Here is a 22,200-nt window from a genome sequence, read left to right on the forward strand (position 1 = left end):
AAGAATATGTTTGTTAAAACAGTTTTTAATTATTCTAAAACAGATTCTTATAATACTGATAAACAAAAGCTAAGTAAAATCTCTTCTGTTGTTCCTAAATCTATACATTACAAATTTGATGAACCTAAAAGGCAAAAATAGAAAACTGAAGGTTTATCTACTACTTATGTTAGATCTATGTTTGTTAAATTCAACAAGAGGATACAGAAATACATCCCTTGTAATCCTAAAATCTTTAAATTTATGGACAAAATAGCTATTAAGAAAATATGGGTTCCAAAAGGAACAAGTATAGCTAACCTACAAGGACCCAAAAGAGCTTGGGTTCCTAAGTTGAAAATATGATTATTTTTCAGCAAGCATGTCTAGCTATCCAAGGTTCTAATGAAAGATGTTATCTAAACAATGGGTGCTCTAGACATGTGTTAAAGAATTGAATTTAAAATGTAATTAAGAAGAATGATTTAAATGAAAGAAATAATGAAATAAGTAATTCTTGCATCCTCTCGTATTGAAATTACTTTATTAGTTGATTAAAACATAACTTGCAAGTATTAATCATTTTTGTGATATAAGTGATATTTTTTTTTGGTATGAAAAGAAAATATATTCAAGTCACTTCATTTTATAGTATGCTCCACTCACTATTGGATAAGTTGCTAAATGATTAATTAATTTATTAAAAATAACTCTATGAATTCTCTATATGCTTGATTAAGAATTTCTATCCATGGCATTATTTTTATTGATCATAAACATGAGAATGTGTACTTGGTATACCTTTGAATATATGTATTTAAATACTAAGATCAAAGAATCCTTTTTGGCATGTAAACTTACCTTATGCTAGTGTGGACCTAATTTCAAAAGACCTTGTCATCAGTTTACTTAGATTATCTTCTGTAAGGTCAAAGTTTGTTATGCATGTTAACTAAGGAAACAAACAAGAATCAATTTCTAAATCTAAGGAAGTTGTTTCCATCACTAAGTTTTCAAAAGCTTACATTGGATTTGTTCTTGACAAATAAAATTGAAGTATTTTCTGTATTTGCTAAATCTTGTAAAAGTGTTTCAAATGAAAAAGGTTTCCAAACTGTGAAGATAAAGAGTATCATGGCACAGTGTTGAAAACCAAAATCCTGATAAAGTTTATACAGAAATTAATTATTTCAGCACCAAGGACACCTTAAGTAAAATAGGGTTAATAGAATTCTTGAAGAAATGAAAAAGACAATTGTGTATGATAGTCATCTACTTAAATGATTTTTTTTAAAAAAGGGCTATCATCACTGCTTGTCATACATATGACTTCTATTAGATCTATTTTTTGATGAAAACTTCTTTTGATCTTCTGAAAAATAGAAAATGAACTATTGCATATCTCTCATATTTTTCAGTCGTACATACTATGCTTGATATGTTCTTATGAAAATAATGCCAAATCTGATAAAGATATTTCTATCCTTGGATATCATTCATCAAGCAATGCATATAGAACATTCAATGAAAAGTTTCGAGGTGTAGAAATATCAATTCATTTTATTCCTTATGAGACTAATGATTTATTATGAAGATACTAAAATTAAATTATATATATGGTTAATCTTTTACATATAACAATCAGAAAACTTGTTAATAATTATAACAAAATTGAGTGTTTCAGAAATGCACTTAATGAAGAAAAATTGATGACTACTAAAAGACTAAATCAAGAAAAGATGAAATAGATCTTGATTCTTGCATGATTAGAAGTAAAGATCACCATTATCATTTGCTTGCTTTATGAGCTTTATATTCTATCAAATGAATGTGTAGAATGCACTCCTAGGTGCTTATTTTATTAAAGAAGATATATGTTAAATAACCACCATATCTGAAAACACTCATTACAAATATGATAAAGCAATATATGATTTGAAACAAGCATCAAAAGCATGATATAAAAAGCTTAAGCAACCTTTTTGATATAAAGTAATAGTGATAATTCTTTGCATCAAAAAAATGTGATATCTTACTTGCTCAAAGTATACATTAATGACATCATTCTTGGCTACTAATGGAGATTTATATGAAGATTTTACTTAGCTCATGTAAGGTGAGTTTGAAATATGTATGATGAACATCTTCTCTCAAACTCCAAATTAAGACAAACAAGAAAGGGGATCTTCATTGACCAAAGTTAGTCCACAAGAAAACCCTTATAGAAGATTGGCATGAAGAAGGTATGTCTATGACCCCATCTTGTAGAATTTGAAAAGGATGAGCAAAGTAGATCTATTGTTTAAAGCTGTATTGAAGGATGATAGAATAATTATTTTATCATACAGCTAGTAGACCAGATTGTATGCTTATTATGTGCCCTTATGCAAGACTTCAATCCAACTTTAATGAATCATATTTTATTGATAACAAATAAATCATAATCTGAATTTTGATAGAAACAACCGTTTAAGATAAGTTGATTAAAACTTAACTAGCATGTCTTATTGACAATTATCTTAAGCAAATAAAATCTAAACTAAATCGATTTTGAAAATAAGAAATTGATTTGACCTTGATAAATCTTCCTATTACCTCACATGCTTGTCCTTGAACTATCTTGGTTAATGAAACTATCTCTTTAGTTCAAGTGATATGTGCTTGCTTATATTTAGGCAATCTCTTGAGTAAAGTGACTCAACATGCAACTATTGTCATATCTTATATTGAGTCATATAGTTAAAAAAAATAAATAAAAAATATGTTGGATGAATGTTTTGTATCTTGAAGAAACTAATGACTTTCCTTCAAGAAAGAAAAGAACTTTGTTAATAATGCAGGATCCTTGAGCAAGAAAATGAGAGATTTCAACTTGAAGGATATCTTCATACACTAAGCATTCACATGCAAACAAGAGAGAAGACCTTCTTCAGCCAAAAGTTCATATATAAGAAATCTAGTAGGTATTTGACTGAAGAATGCAGAATGAATTTGTAATTCTAGATACTTCTCTCATAAATTAATTGAGCAAAGTCAATAACTTAAATCTTATTTTGGCATGATTAAGGTCTTTAAATTATTAATTTTTGATATCATGTCTATATCTATATATATTGATTGACTTATACTTTTAGAAATTATTTCATGGTTTGCCCAAACTAAAATATATCTTTGCCTATGTCATAACCATGAAATACACAAGTGTATGCTTAAAATTTTGATTTAAAATGACTTGTGAGAAATTATGAATCCTTGAGCACAATGAAAATGTTGTTTGCATGATATACATCTATATGATACATAAGATTATTTCTTTATTCTGCTCTTTCATGTAAATTACTTGAGAATAACGAAAAGAGAGAGAGAGATAAAAAAAAATATATATATATTATTCAAGAGAAGTAAAATCTAAGTAAAGGCAAATACTTCAATCTTAAGGAAAAGCAAAATAAGCATAATATATTTGGGACATTTATGAGACTCGCGAAAGGGATAAAATCCGCAATTAATTACACTTAAACAGGGAGAGTTTGAAGTAAAAACTTTTTAACATTTCTATATTGCTCATCATAGGGATGGTGCCAATGGGGAGGCTAGTGGTAGTACCCGGCACTATTTGACCCAACTATTCGGTGTAGGGCATATTAGGGACGGCACAAGAGGGAGGCTAGTGGTAGTACCTCGTGCCCCTTCCCAACTCCACTGGATAGGGAGCAAATAGAGTATAGAGCATAAGAAAGTAAAAATGAAAGACAAAGTTAATGAAAGTATATAAGAAGAATCAAGTCAAATTTTTAATCACTTGAAAACACACTTTAAGGATGAAATCATTGCAAGATAATGTTTAAATAGGGGGAGTTTATTTGAAAAGAATTGATTTTGATCCTTGACATGCTTGTTCTTAATATTTTAATGCATCACTTAACACATAATATATTTTGCATGTGGCATGATGTTTTGAATTATGGGTTCTCAATATTTTGTAATGCTCCATGCTTGGATAAGTTGATTGAATTATGTTTTAACTTGGAATATGTCTTAACTTTGCTCACAAGTCTTTGCTTCACCCTTGCCTCAAACTAACTTGTGTTCCAATGCTTGAATGTTTAAAATACTACATAAAGTTTTTTTTTAAGTAATATTAAAAAGAAATTTTAGTTTTATCATTCACGATTATCTTTGAAAGTTAAATAGATTTACAAAAAGAAGAAGAGAAGGATATTTCTATTTAGGCAAAATGAATTGATCTTGATCTATCTTTCTACTTGCCTAACTTTGATACATAATGTCCTAATACTTGTTAAAATATCCTTTATTTTGTATCGAAACTCAATATTAAATACAAAGATTCTGAAAGTGCTCGAATGTTATTGAAATATGTGTTTTCAATCTTAGTGATTTAAGATGAGCTACAATGTAGAAGATACATATCTCAAATTATAATTGTGAAAGCCTTCTTGGAAATTCTTATGAAAATTCAGAATCTGATTTTTTTTTAAAAGCTTAAACTTAACTTAAAAATGCTTATATTATTACATCTTTGTAACCTTAGTTATATGCTTCTATGATCATGTCATTCAGGAGAATAACTCAATATGATTTCTAAATGAAAATTTTAATATAAGAAAAACAGAATTAATTTTGACGCCTTGGTTGATTGTCTCGATACGCATCCGAAACATATCTTTTCTTATCCTTAAAGTGTACTAATATTGGTCTAAATGATGTGTCTTTCAATGATCTTAATTGCAAACAAATATTTTTAAATATATGATCTTATTTTGATATTAAAAAGATTTATTGTGTTTTATGAATACATTGGTGAAAAACTATGATTAAGAAATTGAGTTCTATAAATATATATACCTCAATGATCATCTATATGTTTTTCTCTCCTACATTCTTAAAGATTTCCATCAGAATATATATAGAGTGAATCATCTTAAAGCTAGAAATATTTTAGCTCACTCAAATCACTCTAAAAGAAAGAAAATGTAAATGCTTTTGAAAGAAACTGAGCTTCAAATGAATCATTTTCTGATTAATATTTCTATACATTTTCTCTAAGATTAAGAGAAAGCATAACTTGTTCTTGAAAGATTAAAAAGGGTGATTGCTATAAATTTTGAATAATTCTTGATCACTCTACATTCTCGATATCATAGAATTTCAGTTTTATTCACGCTTGTCATTAAAATCTGAAATTCAACAAAAGAAAAGAATGATTAAAGAGGAATGCATCTTTTGAGGGAGAGATTTAGATATCTTATCCTAAAGATACTTTAATGCATACCTTGAATTTTCTGGATTGATTTTGATGAACCTCTTATATTGCAAGACATGCTTTAAGTACCTTCAGATGAGCTCTATAAAGGCTGTCTTATCTCAAACCTTGAGTCTTATGAAAATAAGCTGAAACTTATAGAAAATATATTTTTGAGATTGACAATTTTATTGAACATTATCTTCAAATTCTAACTCTTAAATGGAACTTAATCCCATAAATCTATAACTAAAGAAGAGGGAAAGAATACTAAATGAAAAGTGATCCTAATACTCTCCAATATGTATCATCTGAAAATCTTTATGATACACCATTGAGGCGTGTTAGTTGGTTAGTATATCTTATGCATCACTCATGAACCAAATTGCAAATCTTAAGAGCCTCTAATTTAATGAAAAAGGGGGAGAATAATGTGTTAAATTTTCTTGAGTATCTCTTAGAAAATCTATTTTGAACTTTACTAATGAGTCCTAATTGGCTTGCTCTTTAGAACTTCAATATTGTACTAGTTCATTATTATATGTACCAAAATGTGCTTTTTTTTAAAGGAATAAAGTCTTTAAAAGAGCTCTAAAAGAACCTTCAAAGCTTTGAATTTTATGTATGCTCTAAGATACATCAAAAATTGCATGATTTCATATTTTGGTATTTGTGCCCCAATGCTCTTACTATCATAAAAGAACTTTGAAGTCATTAAGAATTAATGATCCAACATGATGATATGTTTTTCAAGTATGTAAGTGTTACGGGGGAACTTAGCCACCATGCCCCACGTGACCGGCACGCGCGACCAGAAAGACTACGGCTGCCCCTTGATCCAGCAATCCGACCTCGGGTCGGATATCTTCGGCTCCGCAGCCCGACCCCGAGTCGGCTGCCCCTTGATCCAGCAATCCGACCTCGGGTCGGATATCTTCGGCTCCGCAGCCCGACCCGGAGTCGGCTGCCCCTTGATCCAGCAATCCGACCTCGGGTCGGATATCTTCGGCTCCGCAGCCCGACCCCGAGTCGGCTGCCCCTTGATCCAGCAATCCGACCTCGGGTCGGATATCTTCGGCTCCGCAGCCCGACCCCGAGTCGGCTGCCCCTTGATCCAGCGATCCGACCCCGAGTCGGCAAACTCCTGACAACAACAAACTGTTCCCCTGAGGCACGCCGCGGCCCCCTGCTCCACTACTCCCTGCAACGGCCATATCCGGCGCTGTCCCACGATCCCTTGTAACAGCCGTACAAAGCGGAGCTCCACTACGCCCTGCCATAGCCGTACCCAGCGCTGCCCCACGACGCCCTGTAACGACCATGTCAGAGGCAACCCCATTGCGCCACACGATGACCAATCCCCGGAAAAACCCTCCAGCCTGATATATATGCAGCTGGGGGAGAAGGGGGAGGGCAAGCAAGATTTTCCAGAGTATCATCTTACCTGCTACCTCTCCTTCTCCTTCGATCTTCCCTAACTTGATCGTCGGAGGGCCCCCACTACCCCGGTGGTGGTGCGAGGCTTGCTTGCAGGTTCTCCGGCGGAAGGTGGAGCGCAACTGAAGTAATTTCAAGGGAACCCCGTTCACACCGCTGTGCCAATCGTTCTTGGTTTGGACCCCCAGCAACAGTTGGCGCTAGAGGAAGGGCCCGGATCTCAGAGCGATCGTAATGGCACGGCGAGGTGGTCGTGGAGCTTCCAATGCTTCCGGTCGCGGGGCCTCTCGTGCCTCTGGCCGGAGGGCCGCTGCATCTCCAACACACTCTCAGCAACACTCCACCTCCCCACCGCCCGTTCAGACAGTCGAAGCCGCCCAGTTCGACCAGCTAACCCAGCAGGTTCGCACCCTCGCGGAGGCGGTGCAGAATCTGCAGGGTGCGATGTCCCGGGCGCCGCAGCGGGTTCAGGAGCCGCCGCTGCCTGAGCGTTCGCCTGTCCTCCTCAACCCGCGCTCCTTCCTCTCCCATGGGGAGGAGCGCCGGCGCGAGGAGGATTCTCGAGCACGCTCCATTCTGCCGGGACCTTCCCGCCGGAGCTGCGCGGGGTCCGAGAGGCGGGCCCGGGCGCGTTCCCAGACCCCCCAGTCCTCGAGGAACCCGCGCTCCAGTCGGTCCCCCTCTCGCCGCCCCTTGTCTCCCACCCACCGGTCGCGCTCCCTGGACCGGCGGGTGGACGATCTCCACCGACAACTCCAGGTCCTGAAGGGCCATTCCAAAGATCCCTTCGCCGACTTAGAGATCTCCTCCCAGCCGGCGCTTGCCTCGAGGATCCTGCGGACCCCGAATCCGCCGGGGTTCAAAATGCCGGCGATCGAACCCTATGACGGGGCGGCGGACCCGCGGGATCACGTCGAGAGTTTCAGGACCCTTATGCTCCTCCACGGAGCATCAGATCCCCTTCTCTGCAAGGCTTTCCCGGCAACCCTCCGTGGCCCGGCGAGGGCGTGGTTCGCCGGGCTGGAGGCTGACTCAATCCGGTCCTTCGACCAGTTCACTCGCCTCTTCATCACTCATTTCGCCGTCAGTAGCCGGCGGCGACTGGTCTCCGACTCCCTCTTTGATGTCCGGCAAAACGAGGGAGAAAGCCTGCGGGATTATCTTACCCGCTTCAACAGGGCTACGCTGGAGGTCCGGAACCTGAGTCAGGAAGTAGCTCTTTCAGCCCTGAAGCGTGGCTTCCGGAAGGGCAGACTCACCTTCTCCCTGGACAAACGCCTGCCGCCGAGCTTCCCAGAGCTGTTGTCCCGGGCGAACCAGTATGCGGACGCCGAGGAGGCGGCCGCCCGCCGGAGCAAGGAGGCCGCCGAGGTCCCTCCAAAGCTTGGGAAGAAAAAGCGGAAAGAGGCACGCCAGAGGAGGAGCCCGACGCCCCAGCGTCGGCGCAGAAGCCCGTCGCCGGCGAAGAACCACGGCGCCCCACGCCCTCGTTCTCCGCCCCGACGTTTCAACCGGTACACCCCTCTCCTGACTCCCCGGGCCCAGATCCTTATGGAGATCAAGGGACGGGAGGACCTCCCGGCCCCTAGACAGATGCGGAAGATCCCTGGGAAGAGGCCCTCCCGGGCGTACTGTGAGTACCACCGAGACCACGGCCACGACACAGAAGACTGCTTCCAGCTTCGGGACGAGATCGAGGCTCTCATCCGCCGGGGGCGTCTCGGTCGATATGTGAGCGACCGACGTTCCCCCGCAGACCCGCGTCCGGCCGACCCGGCTCCTCCGGAGCCTCGGAAGCAGAATCGACCCGTCGCGGGTGTGATCCACACTATCACTGGGGGCTGCCCCCGGCCCATGAGGAACGCAGGGGGCTCGACGGAGGCGTCAGGTGCGGCCGTCGCAAAGAGACAGAGGGTCGGCAATGTAATCACCTTTTGTGATGAGGATGTAAAGGGGGTTCAGACCCCCCACGATGACGCCATGGTAATCTCCCTCACTATGGTAAACTATGATGTAAGGCGTGTTCTTGTGGATAGTGGAAGCTCAGCTGATATCTTGTTTTACGAGGCCTTCCAAAAGCTGGGCTTACCCAGACAATTGTTGCACAAAATATCCACCCCCCTCATAGGATTCACCGGTGACGCTGTCCCGGTGGAAGGTGTCGTTGAGCTGCCTGTGACTGCGGGCGTCGCACCCGCAGAAGCCATGGTGCGACTCGGGTTCTTGGTCGTCCGTGTTCCCTCGGCCTACAACGCTATCCTCGGACGACCCGGGCTGAACGCCCTTCGCGCGGTCTCCACGTACCACTTGCTCATGCGGTTCCCCACGACGGCCGGGATCGGGGAGGTCCGAGGTGGCCAATCTCGACCCGGGAGCTCGGGCCCGGTTGGTGGAATTCCTCCGAGCCAATGCCGATGTATTTGCCTGGTCGGCGGCCGATGTACCTGGGATCGACCCGGAGGTCATTTCTCACGCCCTCAGCGTCGACCCGACCCACCGGCCAGTGAAGCAGAAGAAGAGACACTGTGCCCCGGATCGGATCCGGGTGATCGACCAGGAGGTAGACAAACTCTTGGAGGCAGGATTCATAAGGGAGGTGAGTTACCCCGAGTGGCTGGCAAATGTCGTACTTGTCCGGAAGGCGAGCGGGAAGTGGAGGATGTGCGTCGACTATACCGACCTGAACAAGGCGTGCCCCAAGGATAGCTTTCCGCTTCCGCGGATGGACCAACTGGTCGACGCGACTTCCGGACATCAGCTGCTGTCTTTCATGGACGCCTTCTCTGGTTACAACCAGATAAAGATGGCCCCACGGGACGAGGAGAAAACTGCCTTTATAACAGACCGGGGGCTGTACTGCTACAAGGTAATGCCCTTCGGTCTGAAGAATGCTGGCGCCACTTACCAGTGCCTCGTCAACAAAATCTTCAAAGAGCAAATCGGCCGGAACATGGAGGTGTACGTGGACGATATGCTGGTAAAGAGCCGCCAGGCAGACCAGCACATCGTGGATCTGGAGGAGACTTTCACCACCTTGCGGAAGTTTCGCATGAAGCTGAACCCAGCGAAGTGCGCCTTTGGCGCTTCGGCCGGGAGGTTCCTCGGTTTCATTGTCAACCAGCGGGGTATCGAAGCCAACCCGAACAAAATCAAGGCCACCAAGGTATGTCCCCTCCGACCAAAGTGAAGGAGGTGCAGGAGCTCGCTGGAAGGGTCGCCGCGCTCGGACGATTTGTGGCAAAATTGGCCGAACGCTGCCAACCATTCTTCAAGGTGTTGAAACGCCCGAAAGACTTCCTCTGGACGGCCGAATGTCAAGCAGCGTTCGACCAGCTCAAGGAATACCTGGCGTCTCCTCCCCTGCTGTCCAAGCCGCAAGAAGGGGAGATGCTCTACCTCTATCTGGCGGTCTCCCCAACCGCGGTCAGTGCGGTGCTGGTTCGGAAAGAGGCAAAGCTCCAGAAGCCCGTGTACTACATCAGCCGGGTCCTACGGGATGCCGAGGCGCGGTATACGAAGGCTGAAAAGATCGCCTTCACGCTGCTGACCGCGACCAGGAGGCTCCGCCCCTATTTCCAGGCCCATTCTGTCACCCTCTTAACTGATCAACCACTACGACAGATCCTCAGCAACCCCGAGAATGCGGGACGGCTGGTGAAGTGGGCAGTAGAACTCGGTGAGTTCGACATCCGCTACCAGCCTCGACCCGCCATTAAGGCCCAGGTGCTCGCGGACTTCCTCGCTGAGTGCACGGTGCAGGAGGCGGAACCTAGACCGCCGGAAACGCCCAGCCTCGACCTCCCGACCTGGACGCTTCACATCGATGGGTCGTCGAACCCCGAGGGTGGAGGGGCCGGGCTGGTCCTTACCAGTCCTGATGGAGTGATAGCCGAGTATGCCTTGAGGTTTGGATTTCCAGTGACCAACAACGAGGCGGAGTACGAGGCCCTAGTCGCGGGACTCAAACTCACCCGGGAGCTCGGCATCCGGCGTTTGAAGGTCTTCACCGACTCCCAGCTGGTGGTCGGGCAGGTCCGTGGGGAGTTCGAGGCCCGGAGCCCGACCATGCAGAACTACATCCGGAAGGTGCAAGCACTCATTCCCGACCTCGGCAGCGTCGACCTCCAGCAGGTCCCCAGAAGCGAAAATGTCAGGGCCGACAGGTTGTCCCGCTTGGTGGGCGCAGAGGCGCACAACCTGTCGAGGGCAATCTACCTGGAGACCCTGGATGCCCCGAGCATCGGCGAGGCTGGAGCGGTGATGGCGATTGATCCGGAGCCGTCTTGGATGGACCCGCTCGTCGCCTACCTCGCCGAAGGGATCCTCCCTGAAGACGAAGATCAAGCTCGGCGACTTGTCAGGAAGTCCGCCCACTACGTACTCTATGAAGGAAGGCTGTATCGGACCTCGTTTACCGCCCCCCTCTTAAGGTGCCTCCGCCCCTCGGAGGCGGCCTACGTCCTCGGCGAAGTCCACGAGGGCGTCTGCGGATCGCACTCGGGGGCTAGGTCCTTGCGCACAAGATCATAAGGCAAGGCTATTATTGGCCTACCTTGTTGGAGGACTCAAAGGATCACGTACGGAAATGCGACGCCTGCCAGCGCCACGCCAACGTCCAGAGAGTCCCTTCTGTCCCCTTGGTACCAATCACCGCACCCTGGCCCTTCGCACAGTGGGGAATAGATATCCTCGGACCATTCTCCGTCGCTTCCGCCCAGCGGAAATTCTTGATTGTTGCAATCGACTACTTCACCAAGTGGGTGGAGGCAGAGCCGCTGGCCACTATCACGGAGGCGCAAGTCCGAAAGTTCGTGAAGAAAAACATCATTGTCCGATTTGGGGTACCCCGGGTCCTCATCTCAGATAATGGTCGACAGTTCGACAACAAGCATTTCCGTGACTTCTGCGAGGAGTTCGGGATCGAGCATCGGTTCACATCTGTGTCGCATCCCCAAACCAACGGTGAGGCCGAGGTGACAAATCGGACAATCCTCCAAGGAATTAAGGCGCGAATCGGTCGAACGGGGCAAGCTTGGGTCGAAGAACTCGAGAACGTCCTTTGGGCGTATCGGACCACGCATCGGACCCCTACCGGGGAGACGCCTTTCAGCCTAACCTATGGCACGGAAGTGGTTGTCCCCGTGGAGCTCGGACTCCCCTCGCCCCGGGTGGCCGCGCACCGACCCGAGGCCAATTCGGAGCAACTCCGAGGGAACCTGGACCTCTTGGAAGAAGCAAGGGAAATGGCGCAGGTCCGGATGGCGATGTATTAGCGGAGGGTGGCCCGATATTATAACTCCAAGGTCCGACCAAAACTTTTCAGAATCGGAGATCTGGTGCTAAGGCGAGCCAAAGCATCTCAACCCGCGGAAGGTGGAAAGCTGGCGCCAAATTGGGAAGGCCCGTATAGGGTTCGCTGGGTAAACCGACCTGGCTCCTACCAGTTGGAGGCCCTAGATGGTCGAAAAATTCCAAGGAGCTGGAATTCCGCTAACCTGCGGGTATATTACCAGTAGAAAGACAAAGCCAGAAAGATAGTTCAAAAAAAATATATAGTTCTTTTCATTTCAATAATTCCTGGTTACAATGGCGTGTTCGTGTGATTACAAAGAATTTCCAGAGGGGGATTGGGGAGTAAAGAAAGTAAGGAAGAGGTGGGGACTCCGTGGAGCTGAAGATCCGGGATCCCGAACCCTCCACCCGAAGCAGCTGCAATCCCACCGGACGTGGGTGCTTCCCCCCGGAGGCGCCATCGACGCCTCACGCAAAAGACGAAAAGCCGGCGCGGACGAAGAAGAAGTTCACACTGCTCCTAGAGGAACGCCACCTCCAAGGGATATTCCGGTCCTCCCCAGAAGAAGGGGAGGAAAGGAATACAAGAGAGAAGAGCGCGAGGAGACGTGATCCCGGATGAAACGCCTAGAGCGGAGTTCCACCGGGGAGAATCTTCCCGTTGATCCCGGATGAAACGGCTAGTTGGTGGAAGTCGCGAGGGGCGCGCCTCCCGTTCCTCCGGTAGGGACTTCCCAGCCACGCGCCGGAGAGGAGGTCCACGATCCACGGCAACCTGAACAGCTCCGGCTTGGCAGGCTCCACCGCACCTGCGCTTATATTTATAGCCAAACTGTGGCCCCCCGATCGTTCCCATGCGGGTGGCTCCAATAAATGCGGGCACATCGAATCCGGAGCTGTTCCGGCTCTCGAGGCTTATCCCCCCACGATCTCCTAAGCGTCGTTCTCTTTAATTGCATTCTTCGCGCAGGACACTCCGGGCGGCGTGTATCCCGCGGCCCACGTATCTCCGCACGCGCCCAGGCCGCATCCGCCTCGAAGAACGCGCGTATCGCGGCCGCTTAACTGGCACTCCTCGCAAGCAGCAACTGGCCGGTCCGATTTCCCAGGCAACGCCTCAATTAGCATTTAATGGCCTTCTGGTGTTCCCCAGGCGACGCTTCGAGAGGAGGAGAAACACGATCGCAGCTGGCCACGGAGAAACCCCGTCGAGCGGCAAGTGATAGGCGCGCGACCAACGAGCGGAATTCCCCGAGGCTCGGCCCTCGGATGCCAGGCTAACCCGATGACCATCTCGGGAGCAGACTAGCCTGAAGCCCCGACCGGTCGCCTCGGCTTGCGCCAGCCTTGGCCGACCAACGAGCGGAATTCTCCGAGGCTCGGCCCTCGGATGCCAGGCTAACCCGATGACCATCCCGGGAGCAGACTAGCCTGAAGCCCCGACCGGTCGCCTCGGCTTGCGCCAGCCTTGGCCGACCAACGAGCGGAATTCTCCGAGGCTTGGCCCTCGGATGCCAGGCTAACCCGATGACCATCCCGGGAGCAGACTAGCCTGAAGCCCCGACCGGTCGCCTCGGCTTGCGCCAGCCTTGGCCGACCAACGAGCGGAATTCCCCGAGGCTCGGCCCTCGGATGCCAGGCTAACCCGATGACCATCCCGGGAGCAGACTAGCCTGAAGCCCCGACCGGTCGCCTCGGCTTGCGCCAGCCTTGGCCGACCAACGAGCGGAATTCCCCGAGGCTCGGCCCTCGGATGCCAGGCTAACCCGATGACCATCCCGGGAACAGACTAGCCTGAAGCCCCGACCGGTTGCCTCGGCTTGCGCCAGCCTTGGCCGACCAACGAGCGGAATTCCCCGAGGCTCGGCCCTCGGATGCCAGGCTAACCCGATGACCATCCCGGGAGCAGACTAGCCTGAAGCCCCGACCGGTCGCCTCGGCTTGCGCCAGCCTTGGCCGACCAACGAACGGAATTCCCCGAGGCTCGGCCCTCGGATGCCAGGCTAACCCGATGACCATCCCGAGAGCAGACTAGCCTGAAGCCCCGACCGGTCGCCTCGGCTTGCGCCAGCCTTGGCCGACCAACGAGCGGAATTCTCCGAGGCTCGGCCCTCGGATGCCAGGCTAACCCGATGACCATCCCGGGAGCAGACTAGCCTGAAGCCCCGACCGGTCGCCTCGGCTTGCGCCAGCCTTGGCCGACCAACGAGCGGAATTCTCCGAGGCTCGGCCCTCGGATGCCAGGCTAACCCGATGATCATCCCGGGAGCAGACTAGCCTGAAGCCCCGACCGGTCGCCTCGGCTTGCGCCAGCCTTAGCCGACCAGCGGAAGAATTTCCTGAGGCCTAACCCTCGGATGCCTGGCCTAGCGCCGGAAGAATTTCCTGAGGCCTAACCCTCGGATGCCTGGCCTAGCGCCGGAAGAATTTCCTGAGGCCTAACCCTCGGATGCCTGGCCTAGCGCCGGAGGAACTTCAAGAGTCAGGAGTCGGCGAGACGCTACCAGGAGTTAAAAAGAGGAAGGACGAAAGTGAAATGAGGAAACACTTTGTTTGCATTAACTTTCGTTGCATCAGGGCCGAGACCCATACAACATGGCAAAACGCCAACATACAAAGAAAAGAACAAAGAAAAGTACAGAGAGTCAGCTTGGAGGAACCCCTGGGTCTGGAACGGCGAGCACGTCTGCGAAGGGTAGGGAGACGGTTGGAGAATCGGCAGGCAATGGCATCGGAGGGGAGTCGAGGAGGGAGACCCCACTCAGGTCAATTCCGGGGTATTTAGCGGACACCCTTGCCAGGCCTTCATCGAAGCCTAAGGCAAAGGAGTCGGACCCCGCGTCCGACATGTCACGGATGAACTCGGCGGACTGACGATAGGCCTGTACCGCCTGACGCCCGATTTCCGCGCTCTTCTCGGCCAGCGCCGCCTCCGCTTGCTCCGTAATCTGAGCTTTCGCTTCCACGACCTTCGCCACAATCCGGTCGTCCACCTCGGAGGAGACCCTCAGCAGAACGGCTTCGAGAGCGTCAAAGGAGGAGCGAACGAACAGTCCGACGGCAACGGCAGCAGCACAAGGGAGAAACTCGAGGATGCCTGTGAAGAGAAAGGCGGACGGGGGAAGGGCCCCGGTTAAATAGGCGGAAAGGCGGGTGACGCCTCGGTGACGCCAGAGGACGCCTGGCTGCCGAAGGATCGTTCGCGCCCCAAAGGCGAATCGACGCCATTAAGGAAGGATGTCCGCCGAAATCTGCAGACCGCCAGATCAGCGACAACCGCCATACGCCATAAAGAAGGTGGGGAGCTCGGAGCGCGCGCGCCTTTCCAAGGGATGGCGGCAATCTCGAAGCATCACTCCCTTCACCCATTCCCCTCCTGGTTCCAGGCTCGGAAGTGGGGGGCTACTGTTACGGGGGAACTTAGCCACCATGCCCCACGTGACCGGCACGCGCGCCCAGAAAGACTACGGCTGCCCCTTGATCCAGCAATCCGACCTCGGGTCGGATATCTTCGGCTCCGCAGCCCGACCCCGAGTCGGCTGCCCCTTGATCCAGCAATCCGGCCTCGGGTCGGATATCTTCGGCTCCGCAGCCCGACCCCGAGTCGGCTGCCCCTTGATCCAGCAATCCGACCTCGGGTCGGATATCTTCGGCTCCGCAGCCCGACCCCGAGTCGGCTGCCCCTTGATCCAGCGATCCGACCCCGAGTCGGCAAACTCCTGACAACAACAGACTGTTCCCCTGAGGCACGCCGCGGCCCCCTGCTCCACTACTCCCTGCAACGGCCGTATCCGGCGCTGTCCCACGATCCCCTGTAACAGCCGTACAAAGCGGAGCTCCACTACGCCCTGCCATAGCCGTACCCAGCGCTGCCCCACGACGCCCTGTAACGACCATGTCAGAGGCAACCCCATCGCGCCACACGATGACCAATCCCCGGAAAAACCCTCCAGCCTGATATATATGCGGCTGGGGGGGGGGAAGGGGGAGGGTAAGCAAGATTTTTCAGAGTATCATCTTACCTGCTACCTCTCCTTCTCCTTCGATCTTCCCTAACTTGATCGTCGGAGGGCCCCCACTACCCCGGTGGTGGTGCGAGGCTTGCTTGCAGGTTTCCCGGCGGAAGGTGGAGCGCAACTGAAGTAATTCCAAGGGAACCCCGTTCACACCGCTGTGCCAATCGTTCTTGGTTGGACCCCCAGCAACAGTAAGTTTTGATCTTATACTCTGAAAATTAATTAAATTGCTCTCATGTTGATAAAATACTTAATAGATTGGGCAAAAGATCTTAAATGAACAAGCTTTCATACTTATTATTGAAGAGAGGTTAGATTTCCATTCGTGTTTTCCTTGAATATCATTTGTGGTACTTCTTGAATTAATTTAAGAAAGATTCCACCTACACTTGATTAGAAAACTATCTGTGGTATCAAATTAGAAAACTTCTTGAAATCACATTCGATGTGTTCTGCTCTGAAATTATCTTAATTGGCTCTGATCTATGCTCATTAATCTGATTCTAATATTATTGCCTTGAGTTATATGATTCATATCCTTGCAATAATTTGACATGCAAATCAGAGTACAATAAGGAAAAAAAATATATGAGCATTCTGATCTTTGTGCTTTATGTTTCACTATCTTTTTGATGTTGTCAAAAAGGGGGAGAAATATCTAAGTATATGCTCATAATGCTTTGTGTTTTGAATTGAATACAAATCAGCATAATGCTTTGTGTTTTGAATTCAATACAAATCAGCTTAAATTGAAATATGTTGATTGTGTTAAGATGATTAAATCTAAAGCATTATCATGAAGTATGTTTTTTAAATATATATGTTTTCTACTTCATGCAACTTAGCTATGTATTACTTCTAGAACATAATATATTTTATATTGCATATACTCCAAGTTTTGTCATCATCAAAAAGGGGGAGACTGATGACCCAAAGATATTGATTTTGATGATCACAAAACCTTGAAGTATAAATACTAATGTTTGTGTTGCAAGGAGAAAGATATTTATTTTGCAAGGAACATAGCAAGTTGAAAGAACACAAGAAGGCCTCCAAAGCTCTCAAGAAAAGTTGGAAGAAAGCTACAATTTATTGGCCCAAGTTTCAAGTTCAAAGGATTCAAATTGGAGGAGCAAATTCAAAGGAAAATTCAAAAGAACAGTCTTCGAGTCGACTCCAGAGTAGAACGAGTCGACTCCAGGGAGTAACAAGACAGAAAGACAGAAAAGACATTTAGGGCTGAGATTCGAGTCGACTCTCAGTGTTACACAAGGAAAAAGTCAGAAGAGCAGTTTTTCGGACACTGAGATTCGAGTCGACTCCCACAAAGTCCGAGTCGACTCCAAGACAGCGCAACCCCAAAGACAGAAGATGGTATTTTCGTCTCTGAGAGGCGAGTCGACTCCAAGACAGTTCGAGTCGACTCCAAGGTAGCGCGAACCCAAAAATACAGAGGATCAGTTTTTCGGGCTCTGAGAGCCGAGTCGACTCAAAGGGAATCCGAGTCGACTCGAGGAAGAAAATCAGAAAGTATGTCCTCTGGATTCCTGAGAATGAGCCGACCCCCAAGTACCCGAGTCGTCTCCAGCCATTGGCGAGTCGACTCCAGTTTGATCCGAGTCGACCCAAGGACAAGGCAAGCACATTAATTCAAATTTGGAATAGTGGCCGAGTCGTCTCCAGTAAAGCACGAGTCGACTCCTGCAACAGGCGAGTCGACTCCTGATCGCGCGAGTCGACTCCGATCCCAACGGTAATATTGTCAGGAGGTGCAGACTGTGTCCAACGGCTTTATTTTTGTCTCTAACGGCTAGATTCTTGTTTCCACGCCATCTAAAGCTATAAAAACAAGAGGAGAGCTAGGGGAGAAGGCATGGAAGTGGGAGAGAACATTTAGGAAAGAGATTTCAAAGAGATTACAAGGAAAATCTCCCATAAGCACAAAAGGGCCACTCAAAGTGAAATAGAGAGAAGAAGAGCATCCAAGTGCATCCCAAAGCTTCCTCTCCATCCATGTGCTGCCTCGGTGATCCTCTACTTCGTGCCAAATCAGAAGAGGGTCAAGTAAAGAAGAAGCCGAGCTCCTTCATCTTCAAAACTCGTTTGAGGGCTTCTCTTTACTCTATTTGTTTATATTGTTATATTTGCTTGTTTAAGAAGCTTTGATTTGTTTTAAACTTTATTTTTAATATCTTGTAACTTGATTCAATCAAGGGATTGAATCAAGGGGTTAAGGTTTGTTGGTGAGCCAAAAGAAAAACCAACGGTGAGAGGTTTGTTGGTGAGCCTAGGTCGAAACCAACGGTGTAAGGGTTTGATTGTGATCCCGGGAAAACAATCGGGGTGGTTCTAGTCGGTGAGCCTGGAAAAACCGACCGAGTTCGTTGTGCGCTCGTAAAACAACAAGTTGGGTTGTGAGCTTGTAAAACAACCGGCTGTAATCTGTAGGATTATAGTGAAATTCCCAAGAGGTCTTGGGGAGTGGATGTAGGTGCTGGGGTGCACCGAACCACTATATGTTTGTTGTGTTTGTAATGCCTCTTGTCATTGTCTAACTAACACACTTACTTACTTAGATAAATTGCTTGCTTTACTGTTATCCGCGCATCCTTTAGTTGCAAGCATATTCAATCAAGTCACATTCTATACATCAAACTGTTGACTTTCACTGTGCATCCATACAACTTAGCATAATTAATCAAAAACTTTCAGAAGTAGGTTAAAAGTTTTAAAAGACCCAATTCACCCCCCCCCCCCTCTTGGGTTGTATCTGCTGGGCAACACCATTCGATGGATATTCGAAGATTAATCGGAATAGAGTTCTTAAGTTTCAGATCTGATAGTTAATCATGCATAAAAGTTTTAGCATAATTGTTTAAACGATTCTGGCATAATCCTATGTGTTCTTAATGTGCTGATTTCTAGATATGATCTTGTAAGCATGCATGAATTAAATTGTTTGATTCATTTTTCCGCTGCATTTTTGAAACTTAAAAAGAACTATGTGTGGCTTGATCCCCCTTGTGAAGGGGTACGAAGGCAACCTGATCGGGTTCAGCCATGGTTTTCTAAAAAAAAAAAATTCAGTATGCTAAACACCGAAGAACCTAGGATTCACTTTCAACCATAACCTCTGCTGCATTGGCGTACTTGTCTGCCATACCAACTTTTGGGCAAACTCTGCTGTAAAGTGCTTCTCCAAGGAGAATAGGAAGCACGATGGTCGTAGGCCACTCTTCATCGATGACATTGCGATCAACTGGTCTAGGTCGCAGACCTCCAGCGTTGCCTCATTGAAGCGGCTAACATAGTCCCTAAGGAATTCTTTCTCCTTTTGCTTGATGTTGAGCAACATGTTCGAGTCGTGGCCCTGTCTTCGGTTGGAGATGAATGTGTCGCAAAGAGACGAGCGAGCTGCTCAAAGGAGTAGATGGAATCGAGTTGAAGTCCGGAGAACTATAACCAAGTTGCCTTGTGAAGGGTCATGAGGAACGCCATGTAAAGCACGACATCAGTGACTTCGTGCAGGATAATTAGAGTCTTGAAGCTCTCAAGGTGGTCCAGAAGATCCGAGGTATCGTCGTACGACTCTACCTGAGGTATCTTGAATTGTGGGGAGATTGGTTCCTCCATGATATGCCTAGTGAAAGGGGCTCCAAGAAGAAGTTGAGGTCGTTGTTCGCCTTCAGAGCATGTCCCCTAAGGGCCTAAATCTATCAGCCCATTTTCTTGAAAAAGATTCTCTGATTGGGATCGGCATTCCGTTGGGGCGGGGGCAATAGGGTCAGAGTGGAGTCCTCACCAAAAAGGGGGCTTGGAGCACGTCGTTTTTCCTCCTGATTAGGACTGCACCGCTAGGTATGCCAACTCTAGGGGGCCGCTCCGAGTCCCGACCTTGGGAGCGAAGGCTGAACAGACGTATGCTGTGCACGGGCGACTGAGAATGGCAGTTACGCTGGCAGGATTTCAGTTGGATCAGCTCCGATCATGCTACTGTCTATTGCAGGCCCTAGACTGTCACGGTGAATGCCTGCACCTATTGAGTAAGCAGGTTGAATTGTTCATTTTACACCGGTGCAGTGGGTTATTCCGGCGGAGTAGGTTCGGGCTCTACAATGACCTTTGGGAGATTAGAGCATGGCGTTGTAAAGCATGCGATGTGCTGCAGGCTCTTCGTGACTTCATGCTGGTTGTCTCTCCCTTTGATTGGTATCGATGTTGATGGGGACTGGTGAAACCCTTCCTCTAGCGTTAATCTGTTGTTGCCAAAACTGGACGGAGGTCGAATCGGAGCTCGGACGACCCTTAGGTCGGTTGGAGAAGAGCTAAGCAGGTTGACCCATCTTGTCATTACTTGGCATGACGTGGTGTGTAATAATGGCTAGATAACGGCCAGTAGTGCGACCGAGGCATGGGTGCTAGTTCGCATGGGTGGCGTGCAGCGTTGGTGGGGCGCAGGCCATGCTGCTGCCACGATTGCATGCTAAAAGTACTAATTGCCAGGGAAAAAATTAAAGAACAATTAAAAAAATATCAGAATTTTGATGCCATGCAGAAAATTGGTTAGGTAACGGCTTTTCTTTCCAGCATAAACAGACATAACGGTTCGATGAGGGGGTCCGTTATTTCGGTGTATCGGCGTTTGGGAAGTGGCAGCGGGAAAGAAAAAAAAAGAAGACCCCTCCAAAAGGGGGTAGAGAGAGGGAGGAGAGAGAGGGAGTGGCTTGGGATGCGCGCCTAGGTGCTCCAAACTTCGTGCCGCGGGTGGGGATTTTCCCCAAACGCCTAGTGGGAGCGAAGGGGGGGTGGGTCCACTTTTTCTTTGGGTTGGAAGGTGCATTATTTTCATGCTATCGGTGAAACATTTCACCGAACACTGTGCTACAGTGGAAGATGACGACGCGCGGCCCAGCTGATCGAAGAAGGTGGAGGTTGGTCCGGGCGGCAAGGGGGCGCAGCCTCATCTGAAGGCGGCCGAGAAGGGCCGGACGTGGGTGGATGTGGCAAAGGGTCCGTCGAAACTGCCGACCTAGACCAACCACCAAATCTCGACAGTGGAGCTTGATACCCTGAAACGGCGGTTCACGAACGTGGTGGAGATCTCGCCGGAGAAGATGGAGATGGCTAGGGCGGCATGGCGAGACACCGTGGTGATAATGCGCAGCTTGGGCCGCCGAGTGCCGGTGGAATGGATCAGCCGGGAGCTGCGGGCGGCCGGAAAACTAGACTACGACGTCGAGGAGTTCATGATGGCGGACGAAACCTTTGCCTTTTGCTTTCGGAGTGAGCAGGAACGGGAGGCGGCTATGGAGGCCGGACCATGGATGGTGGCAGGCCAGCTCCTGGCTATGGAGCACTGGCGGCCAAACTTCGTTCCGGGAGCCAACCAGTTGAGCCGAGCAGTGGTTTGGCTTAGGTTGCCAAGTCTGCCGATGGAGTACTGGATGAAGGAGATGATCTGGGACATTGCGGTGAAGGCTGGCCGTCCCTTGGCGCTGGATAAAGTCACCGACCAAGGTCGGAAGCTGGGTTTCGCTCGTGTCAAGGTGGAGTTGGATGTGTGCGTGCCGATCCGGCCTGGGACATTCATCTAGGTCGGCTCCGACCTACATTGGCAGGCTTTCCGTTACGAAACCTGCCTGCCTTTTGCTACAAGTGTGCCCGGCTGGGGCACGGAGAGGGGGCCTGCACTTTCCCTTCCACAACTCCGGTGCTGTCAAGAGACTTGGGAGATCATCGCGCTCAGCCGACAGGGATGGAGGAGCCCCCCAGGTACCGATAGCTGAGCTGAAGGAGGGGGACGGTTTGGGAAGCCGGCTCCCATTTGGTCCATGGCTGACAACCACCAAGATATGGCAGCCGAAGGTGAACAAACCGGTGAGGAAGCCTACCACGCCGAAGGCCGACCGAACGCCGGTGCAGGAGCCCTCTAAGTCGGGGCCGCGGTCCCCTACTGCTGTACCGAATCTCCCGGAGTCGCCTACGGACAGGATGGATGGCAAAAGCCAACTAAGTTGGCTAGGAGGAGGTCGCCGGAGAAGGAAGCGACGGGAGGATCGGCGATGGTCACCGAGCTGACCCAACTTGGTGCGGGGTCCGGGTTGGACTCGGAATCCATCGGAAGGACGGGCCAATCGGTGCAATTGGGCCAGCTGGGTCGAACCGAGCCAGGGCGGGCCGAGTTGGATGGGCTGGACCCGGGCCCAAACTTGG

General features: G+C 48.6%; 1 protein-coding gene across 1 annotated transcript; it reads left to right on the forward strand.

Moving 5' to 3' along the window:
• Positions 1-21,101: 21,101 nt before the first annotated feature.
• On the forward strand, positions 21,102-21,581 carry LOC148702907 (uncharacterized). The gene has a single exon (XM_088700828.2). It carries the CDS (start codon positions 21,102-21,104, stop codon positions 21,579-21,581), a length of 480 nt encoding a protein of 159 aa, XP_088556954.1.
• The last annotated feature ends 619 nt before the right edge of the window (positions 21,582-22,200 follow it).

This window comes from Phoenix dactylifera, chromosome 7 (genome assembly GCF_051530095.1).
Source record: "Phoenix dactylifera cultivar Ajwa chromosome 7, Ajwa_hap1_PhDact_Kaust_v1.1, whole genome shotgun sequence".
NCBI classification, from domain to species: Eukaryota; Viridiplantae; Streptophyta; class Magnoliopsida; order Arecales; family Arecaceae; genus Phoenix; species Phoenix dactylifera.

Bases quoted from the DNA above. Each gene is read 5' to 3' on its own strand.
- LOC148702907 (XM_088700828.2), top strand. From the start codon at position 21,102: ATGGAGATGGCTAGGGCGGCATGGCGAGACACCGTGGTGATAATGCGC.